This window comes from Bactrocera oleae, chromosome 4 (genome assembly GCF_042242935.1).
Source record: "Bactrocera oleae isolate idBacOlea1 chromosome 4, idBacOlea1, whole genome shotgun sequence".
Taxonomy (NCBI): Eukaryota; Metazoa; Arthropoda; class Insecta; order Diptera; family Tephritidae; genus Bactrocera; species Bactrocera oleae.
In genome coordinates, this window is record NC_091538.1 from 20,527,792 (window position 1) to 20,544,604 (window position 16,813).

The following is a 16,813-nucleotide window of genomic DNA, read 5'->3' on the forward strand; positions in this document are numbered from 1 at the left end:
CGCTAACCCCCAGCAGCATAATTTAATTATAAAAAGCTTGTAGCAGTAAAAGTTGCATAGAGAGGTAAAAAAATGCTTTCAGCACATTTCTTTTCACAGAGCAATTCAAATTCAAAATGACTGGGGCGCCACGTATTCTCGCTTTGTATGCATTGAGTTTGAAAAAAATGCGATGAAATTATATAAAAATGTTTGCAGAGAGCTAGGCACAAAAGTAGCGCGTACTATTTAACCTAAACTAAGGGTGCAATTGCAAAAAATACGCACTACATTATAATGTGCAAAAGTAGCAAATTAGTCGACTTATATAAGCGCGTTCAACAGTTTTGCAGCTCTTCGTTAAGTGAGTGTTGCATACTGCTAGGCGCACGAGAGGTCATATCAAGTAGCAGCTTAGTAATAGTAAGCAACAATATTTGTACTAAATTAAGTAGTAGAATACAAACGCTAAACATACACAAATACACTTACAATTTATACACATGTACACAGAGCTCACACACATATACGGAGACGCTCTCTAAAACCACAAACACATGCACACACACTCATTTACCTAAGTAATTAAATACATTTGTTTCCCTACAGCCTCCATAATTGTTTATATCTTAGCATAATAAACTCATAATAGAATCTTAATTATAAATGTATTTCTTTATGCGCCACCTTGTATAGCACTCACCTTTTTATCTTGCTTTCACTAATAAATTGTTTTTTTTTTATGTTTTTTAAAGAAATTCACACTTTATTGTCGCACAAAATTAATAATATTTTAAATTATTCACAGGTTGTGACGGTTGATAGTGGAGATAGCGATTGGTACGAGTACGATGCGCAAGAGCGCCGGTGGTCGCTCGTCGTCCCCTTTTTACCTCCTTCGGTGTGGTGTGTAGTGTGTCTTCATGTGTGGTGTGATCGTGATGATAGGGTTGGTGTGGAATGTGTGTGTGGAATGCAGGTGTGGTGATGTGGATGTGAATTGCTCATTTAACCATCCCGGCCCACCTAGGCAAATATTTAGCCTAGCAAATTCTGCAGTTGTTGCAACGTCGCTACAACACTGCTGAGGCCAGTGGGGCGGCGGGATGATAGTCTGGGCCGTCGGTGCCGTGCAGGTGTTTCGTTCCCTACATTCCTTGGACGATACTGTGGAGCGGCAGCTGGGCGTTGATGTTGTATCGGGTGGCGGGGCGGCGGTCGCCTGACAGCGCCGCGACTGCGTGGTGCGGGTGGTCGCCGAACGTCGCGCCTGGAGGTGCGGTGAAGGAACGTATGGTGTAGCCTTCCGCACAATTGACATGAACACTCCGAGTCACACTCTTGCGTCGTATGGGTGAGACTCAGGCAATTGAGGCAGTGTCCATGCGCCTGGGCTACCCGCTGACGTTGACTGGGTTGCATGGATTTGAAGATGCTACAGTGCTGTAGCCGGTGTGAGCGGCGACACAGCGGACATCGGGTGCGGTGCGGCTCCGGTTGCACCAATGGCGACGCTGACGGTGGTTGTGCTGTGTTCCGCGCGACAGCTGTGACAGTTGTTGCAGCGGTGGCTCGAGGCGCTGGAATCGGCCCAGTGCGCGGCACGTTGATAGCCGATCGAATGGTTGGCGTTGGATTTGTCGGCATTTCCACGTCCATATTAATCTGTATGAAAAGATTAGATTTAGTATATGTTTGTGGCATATAATTGAATATGGGCAGTTGTGCCACGTGATGTGGCACGCGTGGGTCGGCATATTGATCGACCATTTCTGTTAGGAATTGTTGTTAACGTTTTTTTTATTTTTATTTATTTGCGGGTTTATTGATTCGATTTATTTGAATTTAATACCATTTTAGTTTCGGTAGTATGGTCGGTGGGCAGGAAGCATAGTTTTACGAGCGGTCTGGTTAGCGTTCCCGATTGCGTGCGGAGATCTACAATTCGGATATGACCGTCGGACCCGGAATGAAGCTTTTCTATGCGGCCAAGCCGCCATTCGGTGGGGGGGAGACAATCATCATGGATTAGGACGCAATCTCCAAGCTTTGGCGCCTTTTCTGGAGTTTTCCAGCGGTACCTCTTGTGGAGGTCCTTTAAATATTCTTCTTTCCATCGACGGCTAAAGTCATGATGGAGAATTTTGACTCTTTCCCATCGATTTAATAAGGATAGCGACTCCACGCCTGGCTCAGGTATGGCCAGAATGGGTGTTCCTCTGAGAAAATGCCCTGGAGTTAGGGCTGTCAAATCTGAGGGATCTTGCGAGAGTGTCGTTAGTGGCCGTGAATTGAGAACGGCTTCGATACGGATTAGTAATGTTGTAAATTCTTCGTAACTGAATTTGTAATTTCCAGCTACTTTTTTGAAGTGGGATTTGAAGCTTTTTACAGCTGATTCCCATAAACCACCCATATGAGGAGCGCTTGGGGGGATGAATTGCCAATTAATGCCTTGGGGCGCGTACTTTTGTACAATCTCAGGTGAGACTTGTTTGATAAAGTCCACAAATTGTTTTTCGGTGGCTCTTTGAGCACCGATAAATGTTTTACCATTATCGCTCATGATTTTCGATGGAAAGCCGCGTCGACCGACGAAGCGGGCAAATGCCGCAAGGAAAGCCTCCTTCGTCAGATTAGTACAAAGCTCAAGGTGCACTGCTTTTGTCGTAAAACAGACAAAAACAGCCACATAGCCTTTCATCAGAGTGGAAGACTTTAACATGGACGCCTTTATTTGAAAAGGCCCAGCAAAGTCGACACCTGTGATGGAGAAAGGCAGAGCGAAGTTGCAGCGTTCCGGGGGAAGTGCTGCCATAATCTGTGTTCTCATCTTTTGCTTGTGCGTGGTACAGATTTTGCACAAGAAAATGCACTTCTTTATTTGGGGCTTAAGTCGGGGAATGTAAAATTCCTGGCGGACCATATGTTGCATGAGGCGATGTTCGGCATGAAGCATTAATATGTGGATATAATTGATGAGTAGTGTGGCAAGTCGAGACTTCTCTGGAACAATTATGGGATGGCGTTCGTTATACGTTAGGCTTGAATTGGCAAGCCGACCATTCACACGAAGAAGACCTTTCGTGTCGAGGAATGGGTTTAGAACTAAGAGGGGACTTCTCTTGTCAATAGGTTTTGATTCTCTCAAAAGTGATATATCGCGGCTGAAGTAGCGCGCTTGCGTAGATGCGATAAGAGCGACCTTTGCTTTTTGTAAGTCTAGGTGCGTCACTGTATCGCATTGGGAGTGTAATGAAGTTACTCCCTGAAGTTTAATTTTGAGTCGCTCTATGAACTTGAGCATGTAAGCGATTACCCTGAGTGCTCGGGGATACGATGAAAATCGTTCGAGGATGTCAGTATCATCCACTGTTGTGTGTAAAGAGTCGATTTTTCGACTTTCTGGGGCAATTATATTGCGCATAGGCGATTGTGGCCACGAATCAGGAGATTCTGTTAACCATCGGGGGCCATTCCACCAGAGGGTGGTGGTGGCAAGATGCAGGGGCTTGCATCCTCTTGTACCTAGATCAGCAGGATTGTCAGCACTGGCTACATGTCGCCAAGTGGCTGATCCTACTAGGTCAAGGATTTGAGACGTTCGATTGGAAATATACGTCTTCCATGCATGTGGTGGTTTTTCTAACCAGGCGAGTACGATTTCAGAATCGGACCACAGATATAGTTTGTATTGTGCCATGTTTAAATGCGTTTGTACGATGGACACGAGTTTGGCTAGTAGTAGCGCTCCACACAGTTCAAGTCGTGGCAGACTTATTGTTTTTAACGGAGCTACTTTTGCTTTTGCTACTAGTAAGTGGCTTGTGGTCGCAATGTCGCTTTGTGTGCGAACATATATAGTTGCGCAATATGCCTTTTCAGAAGCGTCACAGAAGCCGTGTAGTTCGACTTTGTGCTCTGGGGCATAATTTACCCATCGTGGGATTTGTATCTGTGAGATATCATGTAGATTGCTCGCAAACTGGGACCACTTTTCTAAACGCAGTGGTTTTACTTGTTCGTCCCAGTCGGTACCATCTAACCATAATTCTTGTATTAGAATTTTGGCTTGTATCATAACTGGCGAAAGCCATCCTGCGGGGTCGAAAAGTTTCGCCACAGAGGATAGAATTTGCCGCTTTGTTATGGCAGATAATGCAGATATTGACTCTGTAGTGTATGAAAACTGGTCAGATATCGCATTCCATTGGATCCCCAGAGTTTTTGTTGTACTTTCCTTTTCGAATTTAAGGAAATTAGTATCTAACAAATTTTCATGTGGTATATTTTTTAGAATATTAGGGTGGTTCGCCGTTATCTTTTTCAAAGGAAACCCTGCGGTTTTGAGGGCTTGTATCACTTGTGATAGTGAATCGTATGCTTGTGGAAGACTGTGACTTCCAGACAAGATGTCGTCTACATACGTTTGTGTTTTTAACACCTGGGTTGCCAGAGGAAATTCTGACTTGGTGTTTTCTGCCAATTCGTGCAGTGTTCGAATGGCTAAATATGGAGCACAGTTGACGCCAAAGGTAACTGTTTTTAATTTATAGTCGCGGAGTGGACTATTGGGAGATTTTCGGAAAATAATTCGCTGAAAATCTTGATCGTCTTTATGTACGACTATTTGTCTATACATTTTTTCGACGTCTCCGTTAAATACGTATTTGAATATACGCCAATTTAATATGAGGAGCATTAAATCTGGTTGGAGCGTGGGTCCCGTAAATAGAATATCATTTAGGGAATTCCCCGAGCTAGTGGATCTTGATGCATTAAAGACAACTCTTACTTTAGTTGTTTTTTTGTCTGGCTTTACTACTGCATGGTGCGGCAAATAAAATGAGTAGTATTTGCCGTTGATGATTTTTTCGCATGGGCTTATTTCCTCCATGTGGTCTAAATGGAGATATTCTTCCAACACACCATCATATACTGGTTTGAGTTCGCCTTTTTTAAGTAGGTTTTTTTCCATACTTTGAAACTGCTGTATTGCAGAGGTGCGAGAGTGACCTAAGGCGATTGTGTTGGGAAATTGTTGTTTTAGTGGTAGTCGTACGACGTACCGACCATTATCTGATCTAGTAGTTGTGGCTTTGTAAAAGTCTTCACAATACTGATCTTCTGGGGTTGTAATTGATATAGGGGGGAGCTCTTCTAACTCCCAAAATTTCTTTAATTGTGAATTGAGGTATTCGTTTGAGATTTCCTCAACCTGAGTAGTCATGGTTGTAACTGGTTCCGGAACTAGTCCACTTAGGATCCAACCGAAAATAGTATTTTGTGCCAGAAGTGTATTTGATATTTTCTCAATACCTTCGAGTATAATCTGTGGTATGAGATCGCTTCCTAATAGAAGGTCTATTTGAGCGGGAGTGTTGCAGTTGGGATCTGCTAGCTTTAGGTGTGAAACCTTTTGCCAATGCTTGCTATGTATGTGATAGCTTGGAAGCATATTTGTAAGTTGCGGTAAGACTATAGCTTCTGCTTGTATGTGCTTATCCGCTTGGGGGGAAATTAAGGTAATGGGGCAGATTTTATTAGAGTTTTGAACTACTCTTCCGCCCATTCCTGTAATTTCAAAGTTGGCTTGTTTTGTTGGCAGTTGTAGCCTATTTTGTGCCCTAGACGCTATGAAGGATCGTTGTGATCCTTGGTCTATTAAGGCCCTAAGTTTAAACAGCTCTCCTCGGTGTTCGATGGAGACGACTGCTGTGGGTAGTAGTACCCTACTTTGGTTTTCGCTGTGTAGCGTTTGGGTTTTTAATGCCTTTGAGCAGCATGGTGCTTCTTGGCAATTATCGGGATTTCGCACTTCGGGATTTGCTGTTGCAACTAAACCCGTGGCTCTTTTCATATTTGCGCTGTTTGGGGGTGAGCTGGAAAATGTGCTGTAATGCAGCATTGAATGATGTCGTTTATGACAATAAACGCAATTAAATTTGCTTTCGCACTCTTTAAGTGTATGTGCATGTGATAGGCAATTTGTACAAAGCCTTTTTGTTCGTACATAATTGTTTCGATCGGTAATATTCATTTTCTTGAATTTCTCGCAAGATTTGAGCTTATGCCCCCCTGTACACAGTTCGCACGACGTTTGTTTGTACTGTTCGGATGTGAACGTTTGATTTCTGAAGAAGCTTCTATTTAAATTGTTGTTGCTACTGGCTTGTGGCCTGTGGAAGCTTCTATTTAGGTCGTGTTGAACAGTTTTCGTTCTGACCATTTTTTTATCTACCCTTTCTGCGATTTCGTACTGGGTAGTTAGGAAATCTTTCATTTGTTGCCACGTGGGGCATTTTCTTCGTGATGAGAGCGATTGCTCCCATAGAAGTAATGATTTTTCTGGTAATGCGGCAGTGCATATGTTTACCAGTATAGGGTCCCAGCTGTCTGTGGGAATATTTTGTGTCGATAAAACCGACAAACAATTTGAAACAGTGGATTGAAGTTTGATAAATTCTTCACTTGTTTCCTTCTGAATTTTTTGCAAGTTCATTAATATCGATATTTGTTTATCGACCAATATTCTTTCGTTTTCGAATCTTGATTTAAGAGCTTCCCACGCCAAATTGAAATTATCGTCATTTAGTGCGAACTGTTTTACTATTACGCCTGCTTGACCTTTTGTTTTGTATCGAAGGTGATACAATTTTTGAGCATTTGTTAATTTTGGATGGTTTATGTAAACGGCAGTAAACATGTCTCGGAAGGACGGCCATTGTTCATAACCACCATGAAAGATTTCTGTGTCACATGCGGGCACCTTGAGATGGATGCCCGAACTTGCCTCTTGGCATTGGATTTGTGGCAGCTCTACTCTTAGCTGTGGAGTAGGTGCAATTGCTTTGATTAATTTTAATTGGTCAGAAATCATTGCTTTTGTTTCTTCGAACTGGTCTAAGCAGTTTTCGTATTTGGCGTAAGCAGAAGATTTGAAATTTTCCGGTAGATCTGAGTCGTCAGATTCTACGATTGCGTCATATGCAGCTTGGAGACGTGTCCAAAAATTGTCAAGATTGTCTTTTTTAATTTCTAATACCGATTCAGAATTGTCCTGAATCGGCGAAGATGAAAATCGAGTGCAGTATCGTATTAGACTGTCACTCTCTGAGATAAATTTGGTGTATGAAATATCTTTTATCTTTTTTTGTTTTGTAGCACCTTGCTTTGAGCGTGTAGCTTCTGCAGGTGTACATGGACTCTTTTCGTCCGAAATCATTTTTGGTACTTTTAGATGTTGAATTGCTTTAGATTCCTTAGAATCAGCGTTCATTTAAAAAGATTAAAGTAAAATTAAAAATTTATTTTTTTTTTTTTGTTTAGATATATTTTATCTATTTTTTCTCTCAGTGTGTACTGATGATATTGGATAAATGAAGAGATTACCTTTTAGATAAATAGTATATTTTATTTTTTGTTGTATCCGGACTTCGCCAATAACAAACGCGTATTTCGTTTTTCTTACTATCGGGTTTTATTTAGTTCCGCTTTTTTTTTTTTTCTTTACTCTTTGTATTTTATAATTTATTGTTACGTACTCGTTTGTATGTATTTTAATTGTGTATATTACCGCATTAAAAATGAGGTTATTAACCTTTGTACATAAGCGTGCACGTTATGTGCGTTTTTTTTTTTTTGTGCATATGTAATATGCTTAAAAGTTTTGTTTGCAATCCTGCTTGTTTGTGTTTTAACAAGAACAAGGGGTATTGCAAGAAAAGTGCCGATACGGTCTTTGAATATATGTACAACTGTGTGTGTACTAATTATGCGCTATTCCCACCAAGTATAAATTTGTCTTTGTTTTTTGTTGTAATAAATTTTAATTCTGTCTAAAAATTTAATAATTCCTACTTATGTACCGCAACGCTTAGTGTTAGGAAATTTTGTTATTATTACGTTTAAGTCTTTTATTATTAGCAATAATTTTAACGAAAATAATTTTAAATATTGTACCCAATGTGTGTAGGGTATACCGACATAGGCAAATTTTAAGCCGTGTGTTTGTATGTATATGCTTGTTCGGTTGGCTATAAGAATGACGCGGGAAAAGAAAATAAATAATGTGCAGGTACACAGTTTTTAGTTCGTATCGTTCGTGTATATATTTTAAGAATTATTCTCTTCGTAACTTTGTTAGTTACGTATATAAACGTATATTAAATGAAATATATATAATATATATTGGTAAGTACTTGGCAAGTAATCGTGCATATATGTATGTATGTTTTTCTCTCTCTTTTTTTTTTTTCGTTTGAATTTTATTTTATTTTTCCAATTTGCCTTGCTTACTTATTTTTCGCAATCCTGCTTATGATTTATTAAACATAAGGGGTATTGCCGGAAAAAGTGGTCAAGTAAGTACTTGAAAATTTTTTTTTTTTTTTGTTGATTAAATTTGTGTGTTTGGATACACAAAGGTAAGCATGTATAGGCTTTGGTTTCTTTAAAATAAATATGCTTTATATATACATATATGTATATACGTATATATATATATATATATATATATATATATATTGTATATATGGATGTATATAATGCACCAAACTGTATTCGGTTTTCTCGAAATTAACCGTACGTTAAAACAGTTTGGCCGTAACCGCTATATTTGAATATAACCCGATTTTGTTACTTCTAACATACATATATGCCAATAAATTATAAAAAGTAAAAGGAATCGATACGACTCACTTTGTACCGCCTCAAGGGTATTTTGGGGGTTTTATATGTTGATATACGTGTGCCAATGCAGAAAAATCCTTTCCTCCTCTCTGCTGTCCGAGCTTGCTTTTGTTGTCCTTTGTCCCTTAGGTTGTTGTATAAAATTTTTGTGTTTTATTTTTATTTCGCGCCCGGTTACTATTTAATTTTGTTGGTATGTATTGTAGGTATATTATGTTTAGTAATCGCGCCCGTTTAATTTGTGTTATTGTACAGGTTTCGCGCCCGTGTTTTATATGTCTTATGTTTGTTCACCGAAAGTATGTGAAAGGTTTGTTGCACTTTTTTATGTATTTTATTTTTACGGCACTGTATATGTATATTATTGTCTTCGGTACTTTTTTTTTTTTTTTTTTTTTTAATGTATATTCACTTGTACTGCACTTGTTTCACTGTACACTGTTTGTTTTTTTTTTTTTGATTTAGGTATATGTATTTAGTTATATGTATTGTATGTAAGTATTTGATCTCCGCACTTTATTTTATTTAATTATTTATTATTATTATTTTTTTTTTTTTCCTAATAGTGCCTTTCCGTAAGGCTCGAAGGACCATGTATTTCTTTATGCGCCACCTTGTATAGCACTCACCTTTTTATCTTGCTTTCACTAATAAATTGTTTTTTTTTTTATGTTTTTTAAAGAAATTCACACTTTATTGTCGCACAAAATTAATAATATTTTAAATTATTCACAGGTTGTGACGGTTGATAGTGGAGATAGCGATTGGTACGAGTACGATGCGCAAGAGCGCCGGTGGTCGCTCGTCGTCCCCTTTTTACCTCCTTCGGTGTGGTGTGTAGTGTGTCTTCATGTGTGGTGTGATCGTGATGATAGGGTTGGTGTGGAATGTGTGTGTGGAATGCAGGTGTGGTGATGTGGATGTGAATTGCTCATTTAACCAATAAATATGAAATTGTGGTAATTGTAGTACTTTATCTTGTGCAGTTGTATGTGTGCGTGTGCGCTCATTGTGGTACAGCTTATTGTTATTTACCACGTTGATGCAGCTATACATATAATAAGACCCGAGAATGAGTGAGTGAAACATAATACATATAAAACGCATTTCCACCGTTATAGAAATGAACTGACTAATTAGCAAAAACCATTGATATTTCTGAAAAAATTGAGAGCATTGAGGTCGACATAAAATCGTTTGTTTTTAAGTTTTCAATTTGATGAAGTAACTTTACAAATTCTAGTTATCATAGTTGCATCTGCTCTTCACATCAACAGAAAAGTTGCTTATAACTACTCAGATAGTATACCTTGATCTGTTGTTTCTTCAGATTTAAGGGTTCGAGTAAGCTAAACCTATGGATTCATAGCAAAAGATGCCTACTAACTTTACACCTATTTACGAAGTCGAAATTTTGGAGAAGTCAAATGAATTAATAGATTGTCTCAACTCTTCTACATCAACTTTATCATTGTTATTTTTATATTTACACATTTATTTGATATAATTTGCTTATGAAGTAGCTCTCCAAGTTTTTTTATTGCTGCTACATATTTCGGCCAGATTTAAGAACATTAAACAAACTTAAATCCAGTGAAGAATCTACTTCACGGTCGTCTTCGTCTTCTTCATTCACCCCCTGAAAAATTATGACTTTTGTAGAATATATCACACAACTGTGAACTTAAACTTACTCTTTCGTAGGAATATGTTAGGTTAGACAGCTTAGAACGCCAGTCCGTTGTGGTACCCAAACCTCCTATATAATAGATTATAAAACCTTACAAATCGACAAAGCGCTTTGAGCCTAACACAAATTTTCTGAGACGTCAAATGTCCATTTCGGCCATGTCTCTTGGTTCACCGAAAGTAAACTGATTCAACCTCAGTCTTGTAAAGGCTGAATAATGGAGTAGAAAGTGCCGGATGTTTCCACCTCACCCTTTTCCATAAAACTTTGACAACTTTGATGAACTTTGCTAAGGGCAAGTACTTATTTCAGTAAATCTCCTATGTTCTATTTTAGGCCAATAGGGTTATGTAGTCGCACAGGAGCGACCAGTGCTAGAACGCAAGACGCTAATGAAGATCCAACTCAGTCTAATTCCGATACGAGCAGAGTAAAGGTGCCCCTCTGACTAGCCATCGGCTGTGCAGTCGCCAGCGATCCTGCTATGAGCAAGCACCCAAACGATTACCGACCTCTGCTGTCGAAGTGAATGCTTACCTCTTTGACAAAGACTACTTCATAGCTGTACCTTTACTGCCACTTTAATAACAGCCACTTCTGCCTGAAAAACAATACAGTGGCCCGGTAGCCTAAAGTGAAGAACTCCTTACAGAAAACACCGCCACGAGTAGCTTCTGCGGCGCAGCGAAATACAACACAGTTCTTTGGTTTATTAAGAAGGCAAAGAACTATGCACATAAAAGCTTCAGCCATTTGTATGAATTTATCGGATATATAATATTATATTTCCTTACCAATTCTTTCATTCCTTATGCAATATTTTTTGTGCAGGAGAAACCCTCGAAGTAGATACGAAACCACAGAAACTTCTTCTATTAAGTTTAATAATAGGTAATTAAAATTTTACTTCCTACACGTGAGCTATCAGAGATCCGATTAAAACAGTAATCTGTATTTTGGTTAACTTTCATCTCTAGATCGAAATCACTATCTATCTCGTATTCAAACGCCGAACTGGCAGTGGGATCATTTATCTAAGGATAACTACTGGGGATAGTCAAACCAAATGTACTGTTACTTAACACATAATTTTTCTATTGAAACTATACATATATAACTTAAATGTGTTTGCAAAATTACTCTTGTAGTAACAAGAATGCATAGTTCGTATCGCCCTATGAGTTAAAGCAATACCTAAAACTCAAAACTCCTGAAGTACTCTTTTAGAGTTAAATCATTACAGCGAACTGTATGTTCAAAGGCACATGCTTTAATTCTAACTTAATTTCCATAATATAGTGTGGATCCAACAACCCTCTAATCTTCTTTAAAGTAGTGACATTGGGATTACGCACTTTTGAAAAGCTATGCTTTTCAGAAGGAATCTTTAAAGCTGAGCACCGTAGAATTCTCCTCCTTAAAAAACAAAATGTTCAGATATTTTTCCACTTAAAATCATTTCTTCCTGTGCACTTCAAAGTCGACATTGAAACATCACAAAACTGATGGAATGACAAACCGTGTTACTTATTTATAGCGACCAAACAAAATATGTTGCCGTCATGCCACCGGCATGCGACCTGCTTACTACAACCTTCAAATTTTAACAGCTGTCCAGCGCAACAGATTCCCTTGCCAAGATGGCATGTAGCAGACGAAAGGCCGAAACAAAAAGACAAAAATTAATTTCATGTTGTAAAAATCATTTCGCAGCGTGACAATTAAAATGTAAACATGTCCAAGCTTGCCTGAGGCCGACAAACGAAAAAGCCCAACGGCGCGCGTTGCATGACATGACGCTTTCCAAAGGGCGGCTGAAGAAAGCAAGCCAAGCCATGGGTTGGTCTACTACAAAATTTTGTTTTTATGTATCCAGATATATATATTTGTCAGTGTGTGCTCTCACAACTGTCATTTTGGTTGAGTGCTTTTGCTATTGTTTGTCATAAATCAAGTGAATCGCGTCGACGGAATGTAAACGACACCGGTGAATACAGCTACAACAAAGCATAATAAAAAGCAGCAAAAACAAACAACAACAAATCATGTATACGAAAACAAAAGGACTTTATAAAGTGTATAAAGTATTCGTACATTTTTGACAACCCTTTTTTAGGGGGTGACGTGGCACGGCACTTTTTTAGTTGGTAAAAAACGATTGCGTGAAGTATAGAAGAGGTTGGATAAAGCTGTGTTTTTAGAAGTAGACAATTTATAGTAATAATATAATTTCTGAAAACTTGACAGCTGATTTTTCAATGTGGTTTGCTGAGAGCTTAATGGGTTTAGTTCGCCTCGCTGACACCATTTTTTCATTCTTCAAATAGCGCTTCCTGGTAGTTTCTTAGGAAAAATATTTCTTTCAGATCTAACCTCTCAATTTGGTTTGAAAATCATATTATTATGGTTTTTCTAGGTTTTAAAATCAGAAATACTTGTAGTCATCTAGGACGAAATGTACAGCTTGGTGCAAATATATTCTTAGAAGAACCTCGCAATGAGCTTAGAATAATGTTCGTTAAGAATAGAATAACGGTCGTTTTGGATCATGCGTTAATATTGCTGGTCGATAATTTGTTCATAATTAGTAAACGACATCAAAACTCGTCCAGATGGATTTAAATCTCTCTATAAAATCCAATCTACTATTTCTCACCTTTAAGCAAAACATTCTGAGTTATTGACAAATCAGTAATCTCTCGTGCACTGATAGCCAAGAGCAGTTTTTACCTACGCGCTGAGCACTGAAGCAATGAATATGACGGACAGATATTACGACGCACGTGCCAAGCTGTCAAGAAATCAAAATCAACGCACTTTTTCCCACTTTGAGTATTTTTGTTTAAAGTCCTTTCAAGTCCAATCCTTTGGAAGTTTTTATTTTTGCATCCCTTTCCATTTCTTCAACAGCGGAAAAGATAAAAGCATTAAGAGAGCTGGAGTTGTAGTGTGAGTAGCCCGCGTGTAACGGCATTTTAAATGACATTTACATGAATATTTAATTTACATCCTTTAATCATGCCAATACTAAAAATGCCATCCACTCAACAGTTGTAGGCAGTGGCTCTAGCCGCATTGGACGACAGTATGTTGCAGTGGTAGCGCCCCATTCCAGTCCGGTATGCTACAACATGTTGTGTTGACAAGTGGGTGCTAAAAAAAGTGAAAAGGGGTAGGGAATTATGAAAAAATGAGCATTCATATTACGGTATATATTACGGCAGAAAAAAAATTATACATTCGTATACTAATACATACAAACATATGTACGTTATTTAGGGCCTTCTGTATATGTTGTAGATAGGGGCGTTACGTTGACGAAAGGGTATCAGCTGGCTGACAAATGTGTAGTCGTTAAATTTATGACCAAAAACATATACGTGATTTGCCAGCCGCAGTCATGGGTGATAACGAATAAGGAAAGAAAAAAAGAGACTTCGTCTAGCGTGCAAACTCTTATGATACATTTGTTTGTTATAAACTGTTTGAACTGGACAGTGCAGTGGGTCAAACTATGATTTCTTGTACTTTTTAACTCATTTACTATGGAGTTTTCCCAACCGCTTCAATATTTTTTCCAATCTCTTCGATTCCTATTACCTAGATTCTAGTTTAAACTCCTTACATAGCTCCGAATAATTTCTGTCGTACATTTTAGTTGGGTTGACTTATAAAAACCAGTAACCTTTGTAAGAATTGCAACAACAACCAATTATTTCTTTTTCCGTTCCTGCTTCCACCCACAATCATCATTATGATGAAAACACACTGTTTTGTGAAACCTTCCATAAGGAGTTTTTGTTATATGAACCTTACAATATCTGTTATGTATTCTCGTGTAAAATTAAGGAGATTCTTTTTCTTTCTTTCATTAGAAAGTTATTAAACACGACTGTGGACATATATTTGTGTGTTCTTCAAAGAAAGCCTAGGCCTTTTGTTATTCTCATTCAAGTCGTCAATGGTACAAAATCCTTAAAACAGGGGTCAGAAGCCTTGGATGCTTTTATTTGCCCTTTATTTAAGTCCATTTTATTCAATAATTATATTCTTATAGGAATAATATATTTCGAAAAGATTTCGATCAACCAATACATGTAACGCGTGATCTAAGTAGAGGTACTTTTTTCAATAGATTTTTTTTAACAGATCACGTTTGAGTCGTGTCAAGCTGTCATAATATTTTTATACTCTCGCAACCTGTTGCTACAGAGTATAATAGTTTTGTTCACCTGACGGTTGATCACCTAAAACTAATCGAGTTAGATATAGGGTTATATATATATAAATGATCAGGATGAAGAGACGAGTTGAAATGCGGGTGACTGTCTGTCCGTCCGTCCGTCCGTGCAAGCTCTTATTTGAGTTAAAATTGAGATATCTTTATGAAACTTGGTAGACATGTTTCTTGGTATTGCAGATGGGCGTAATCGGACCACTGCCACGCCCACAAAACGCCATTAATCAAAAACAAATAAATTGCCATAACTAAGCTCCGCAATAAGATACAAGACTGGCATCTGCAGTTAAAGTTTGTTTTTTAAAATGAGCATGGTCTCGCCCCTAATAGGTTTAATGTGCATATCTCCTAAACCGCTAATGCTATAATAACAAAATTCACTGGAAGTAAATTTTTTTAGAACCTCAATCTACAGTGTAAAAATGAAATCGGGTGACAAGCCCGCCCACTCCCCATACAACGGTACTGTTAAAAAATACTAAAAGCGCGATAAACGAAGCACTAAACACACTAGAGGCATTAAATTTTATCTCTGAGATGGCATGAGATGACTTTATAGGAACCGCGTTCAAAATTAGACAGTGGGTGTGGCACAGCCCAAAATTCGGTACATAATATTATCCTGACATTCTTATGGTTCAATACGAAATCACGCAAAAACCACACCTACTTCCCATATTTTATCCATGAGATTCTTTCACTTTCCTGTACACAAATTAAGAACTATTAAATGTATCCGGATCAAACTTTGCAGGAATAGTGCCATTAAAAGGTGCCACGTTGTGGCTAACACATGTACAAATCGGGCTAAAACTATTCAAACCCCAGATATCGAATATGTAAGATATATTATAGAAATTCGGAGAGAATCCTTTCTTAATAATAGTATGCCTGTGTATCAAAAATGGGTCGAATCGGATCAATAATTCCTAATAGAAAGATTTTCGAGCTTCCGGGTGACTTTATTATATGCTGTATAAAGTCACCCGGAAGCGGCTAATACCTATGGCAGTTATCTTAATAAAATTCAGAGAGCGTGTTTTTCTAGTAAGGGTATATCCTAGTGCCTAAAATGGATAAAATCGGATGTCAACTAGACCTAGTTTACATATTATTAACAAGCCCTATGGACCTGTAAATATTATATTTCCCCGGCTTTAATGCTGGCAAGTTGCAAGAATATAAAATGTTCAGTTACACCCGAACTGAGCCTTTCCTTACTTCTTCAATATAGGGTTTTCTCAACACCCAAAGGTATTTCCGTGGAATGATCCTTGCAAGATAAATGAAATGTTCGCTTACACCTGAACTTAGCTATTCCTTAGTCATTTAATTCCTCAATTTCGTCGGTCGAAGCCTATGCATTATTGATAACAACCAATTGTTATTCTATATTCTGAAATTAATTTTCCTTAAGCCTAAAATATTACATAATTCGATACTGTGTAAGTCCCACCATAGAATATTTCAAGAATCTGGCTCTGAGAAAACCACTTTTGTTATTACAAACAGTTCCTTTTTCCTAGTTGTTTCTTTAAATTTGTTATCACTACACACTGTACCCTCAAAAAGTGCATACATATTCAGTCTAATGATGATGTTGATGGGTAACTTGAACGGTTATGATAATAGTGGGAAGTATAATTTGGGTGTCGTCGTAAATGATTTTGTTCATCAACAATCACAAAGCAAATAGGTACATGGGGAATATGCATACTAAAAGTTAGGCAAAAATATCATGCGAAGAGGGGTTAAAGATAACACTGATAGCAGACAAATTTACCGAAAGGGCTGTGAAAAAGTTGAAAACAATACAGAGGAAAAAAACTAAAAGAATGTGGAAAAATCTAAGGTGGCAAGAAGGTGATATAAGAAATGTCAAAACAATATGGGGCGCAAAATAAGAGAAACATGTAGTAATAGAAATGGGGGAAAAAAGGAGAGAGTTTGAATTTAGGAGTAGCAAAGTTTCATTAAAAATTTATTCATAAAAAACTGTACAACTTTTTTCGTTTTAAGCCCAAAATAAAACAAAATTGTTACTAGAAAGTCAATTGGGGTTTCCCCGAACCCAACACGCTCAATTGCACAGGTTTTGCGCACGTAAACGCAATTTGTTGTTGCTTGGCGATAAATATGTATTTGTTGTATTTATTGTTGTTGCACGTTTTATCGCCTACTTTGTTTCAATAAAGTCCTTTTCTCCCCTAACG

The 16,813-nt window shown here is 38.1% G+C and overlaps 1 protein-coding gene across 3 annotated transcripts; it reads right to left on the reverse strand.

Annotated features, from left to right (window-relative positions):
- Positions 1-718: 718 nt before the first annotated feature.
- On the reverse strand, positions 719-9,606 carry LOC138857028 (uncharacterized). Of its 3 annotated transcripts, none has more exons than XM_070108399.1 (2): positions 9,300-9,606; positions 719-1,644 (listed from the first exon to the last, which is right to left on the reverse strand). In XM_070108399.1, the coding sequence occupies exon 2, from the start codon at positions 1,636-1,638 to the stop codon at positions 1,018-1,020; it is 621 nt and encodes a 206-aa protein (XP_069964500.1). In that variant the 5' UTR covers positions 1,639-1,644; positions 9,300-9,606; the 3' UTR covers positions 719-1,017. The 3 variants fall into 3 exon arrangements, with proteins under 3 accessions (XP_069964500.1, XP_069964501.1, XP_069964499.1); XM_070108400.1 differs by lacking the exon at positions 9,300-9,606 and adding an exon at positions 8,680-9,062; XM_070108398.1 differs by lacking the exon at positions 9,300-9,606 and having other exon boundaries at positions 719-3,771.
- Between the last annotated feature and the right edge of the window lie 7,207 nt (positions 9,607-16,813).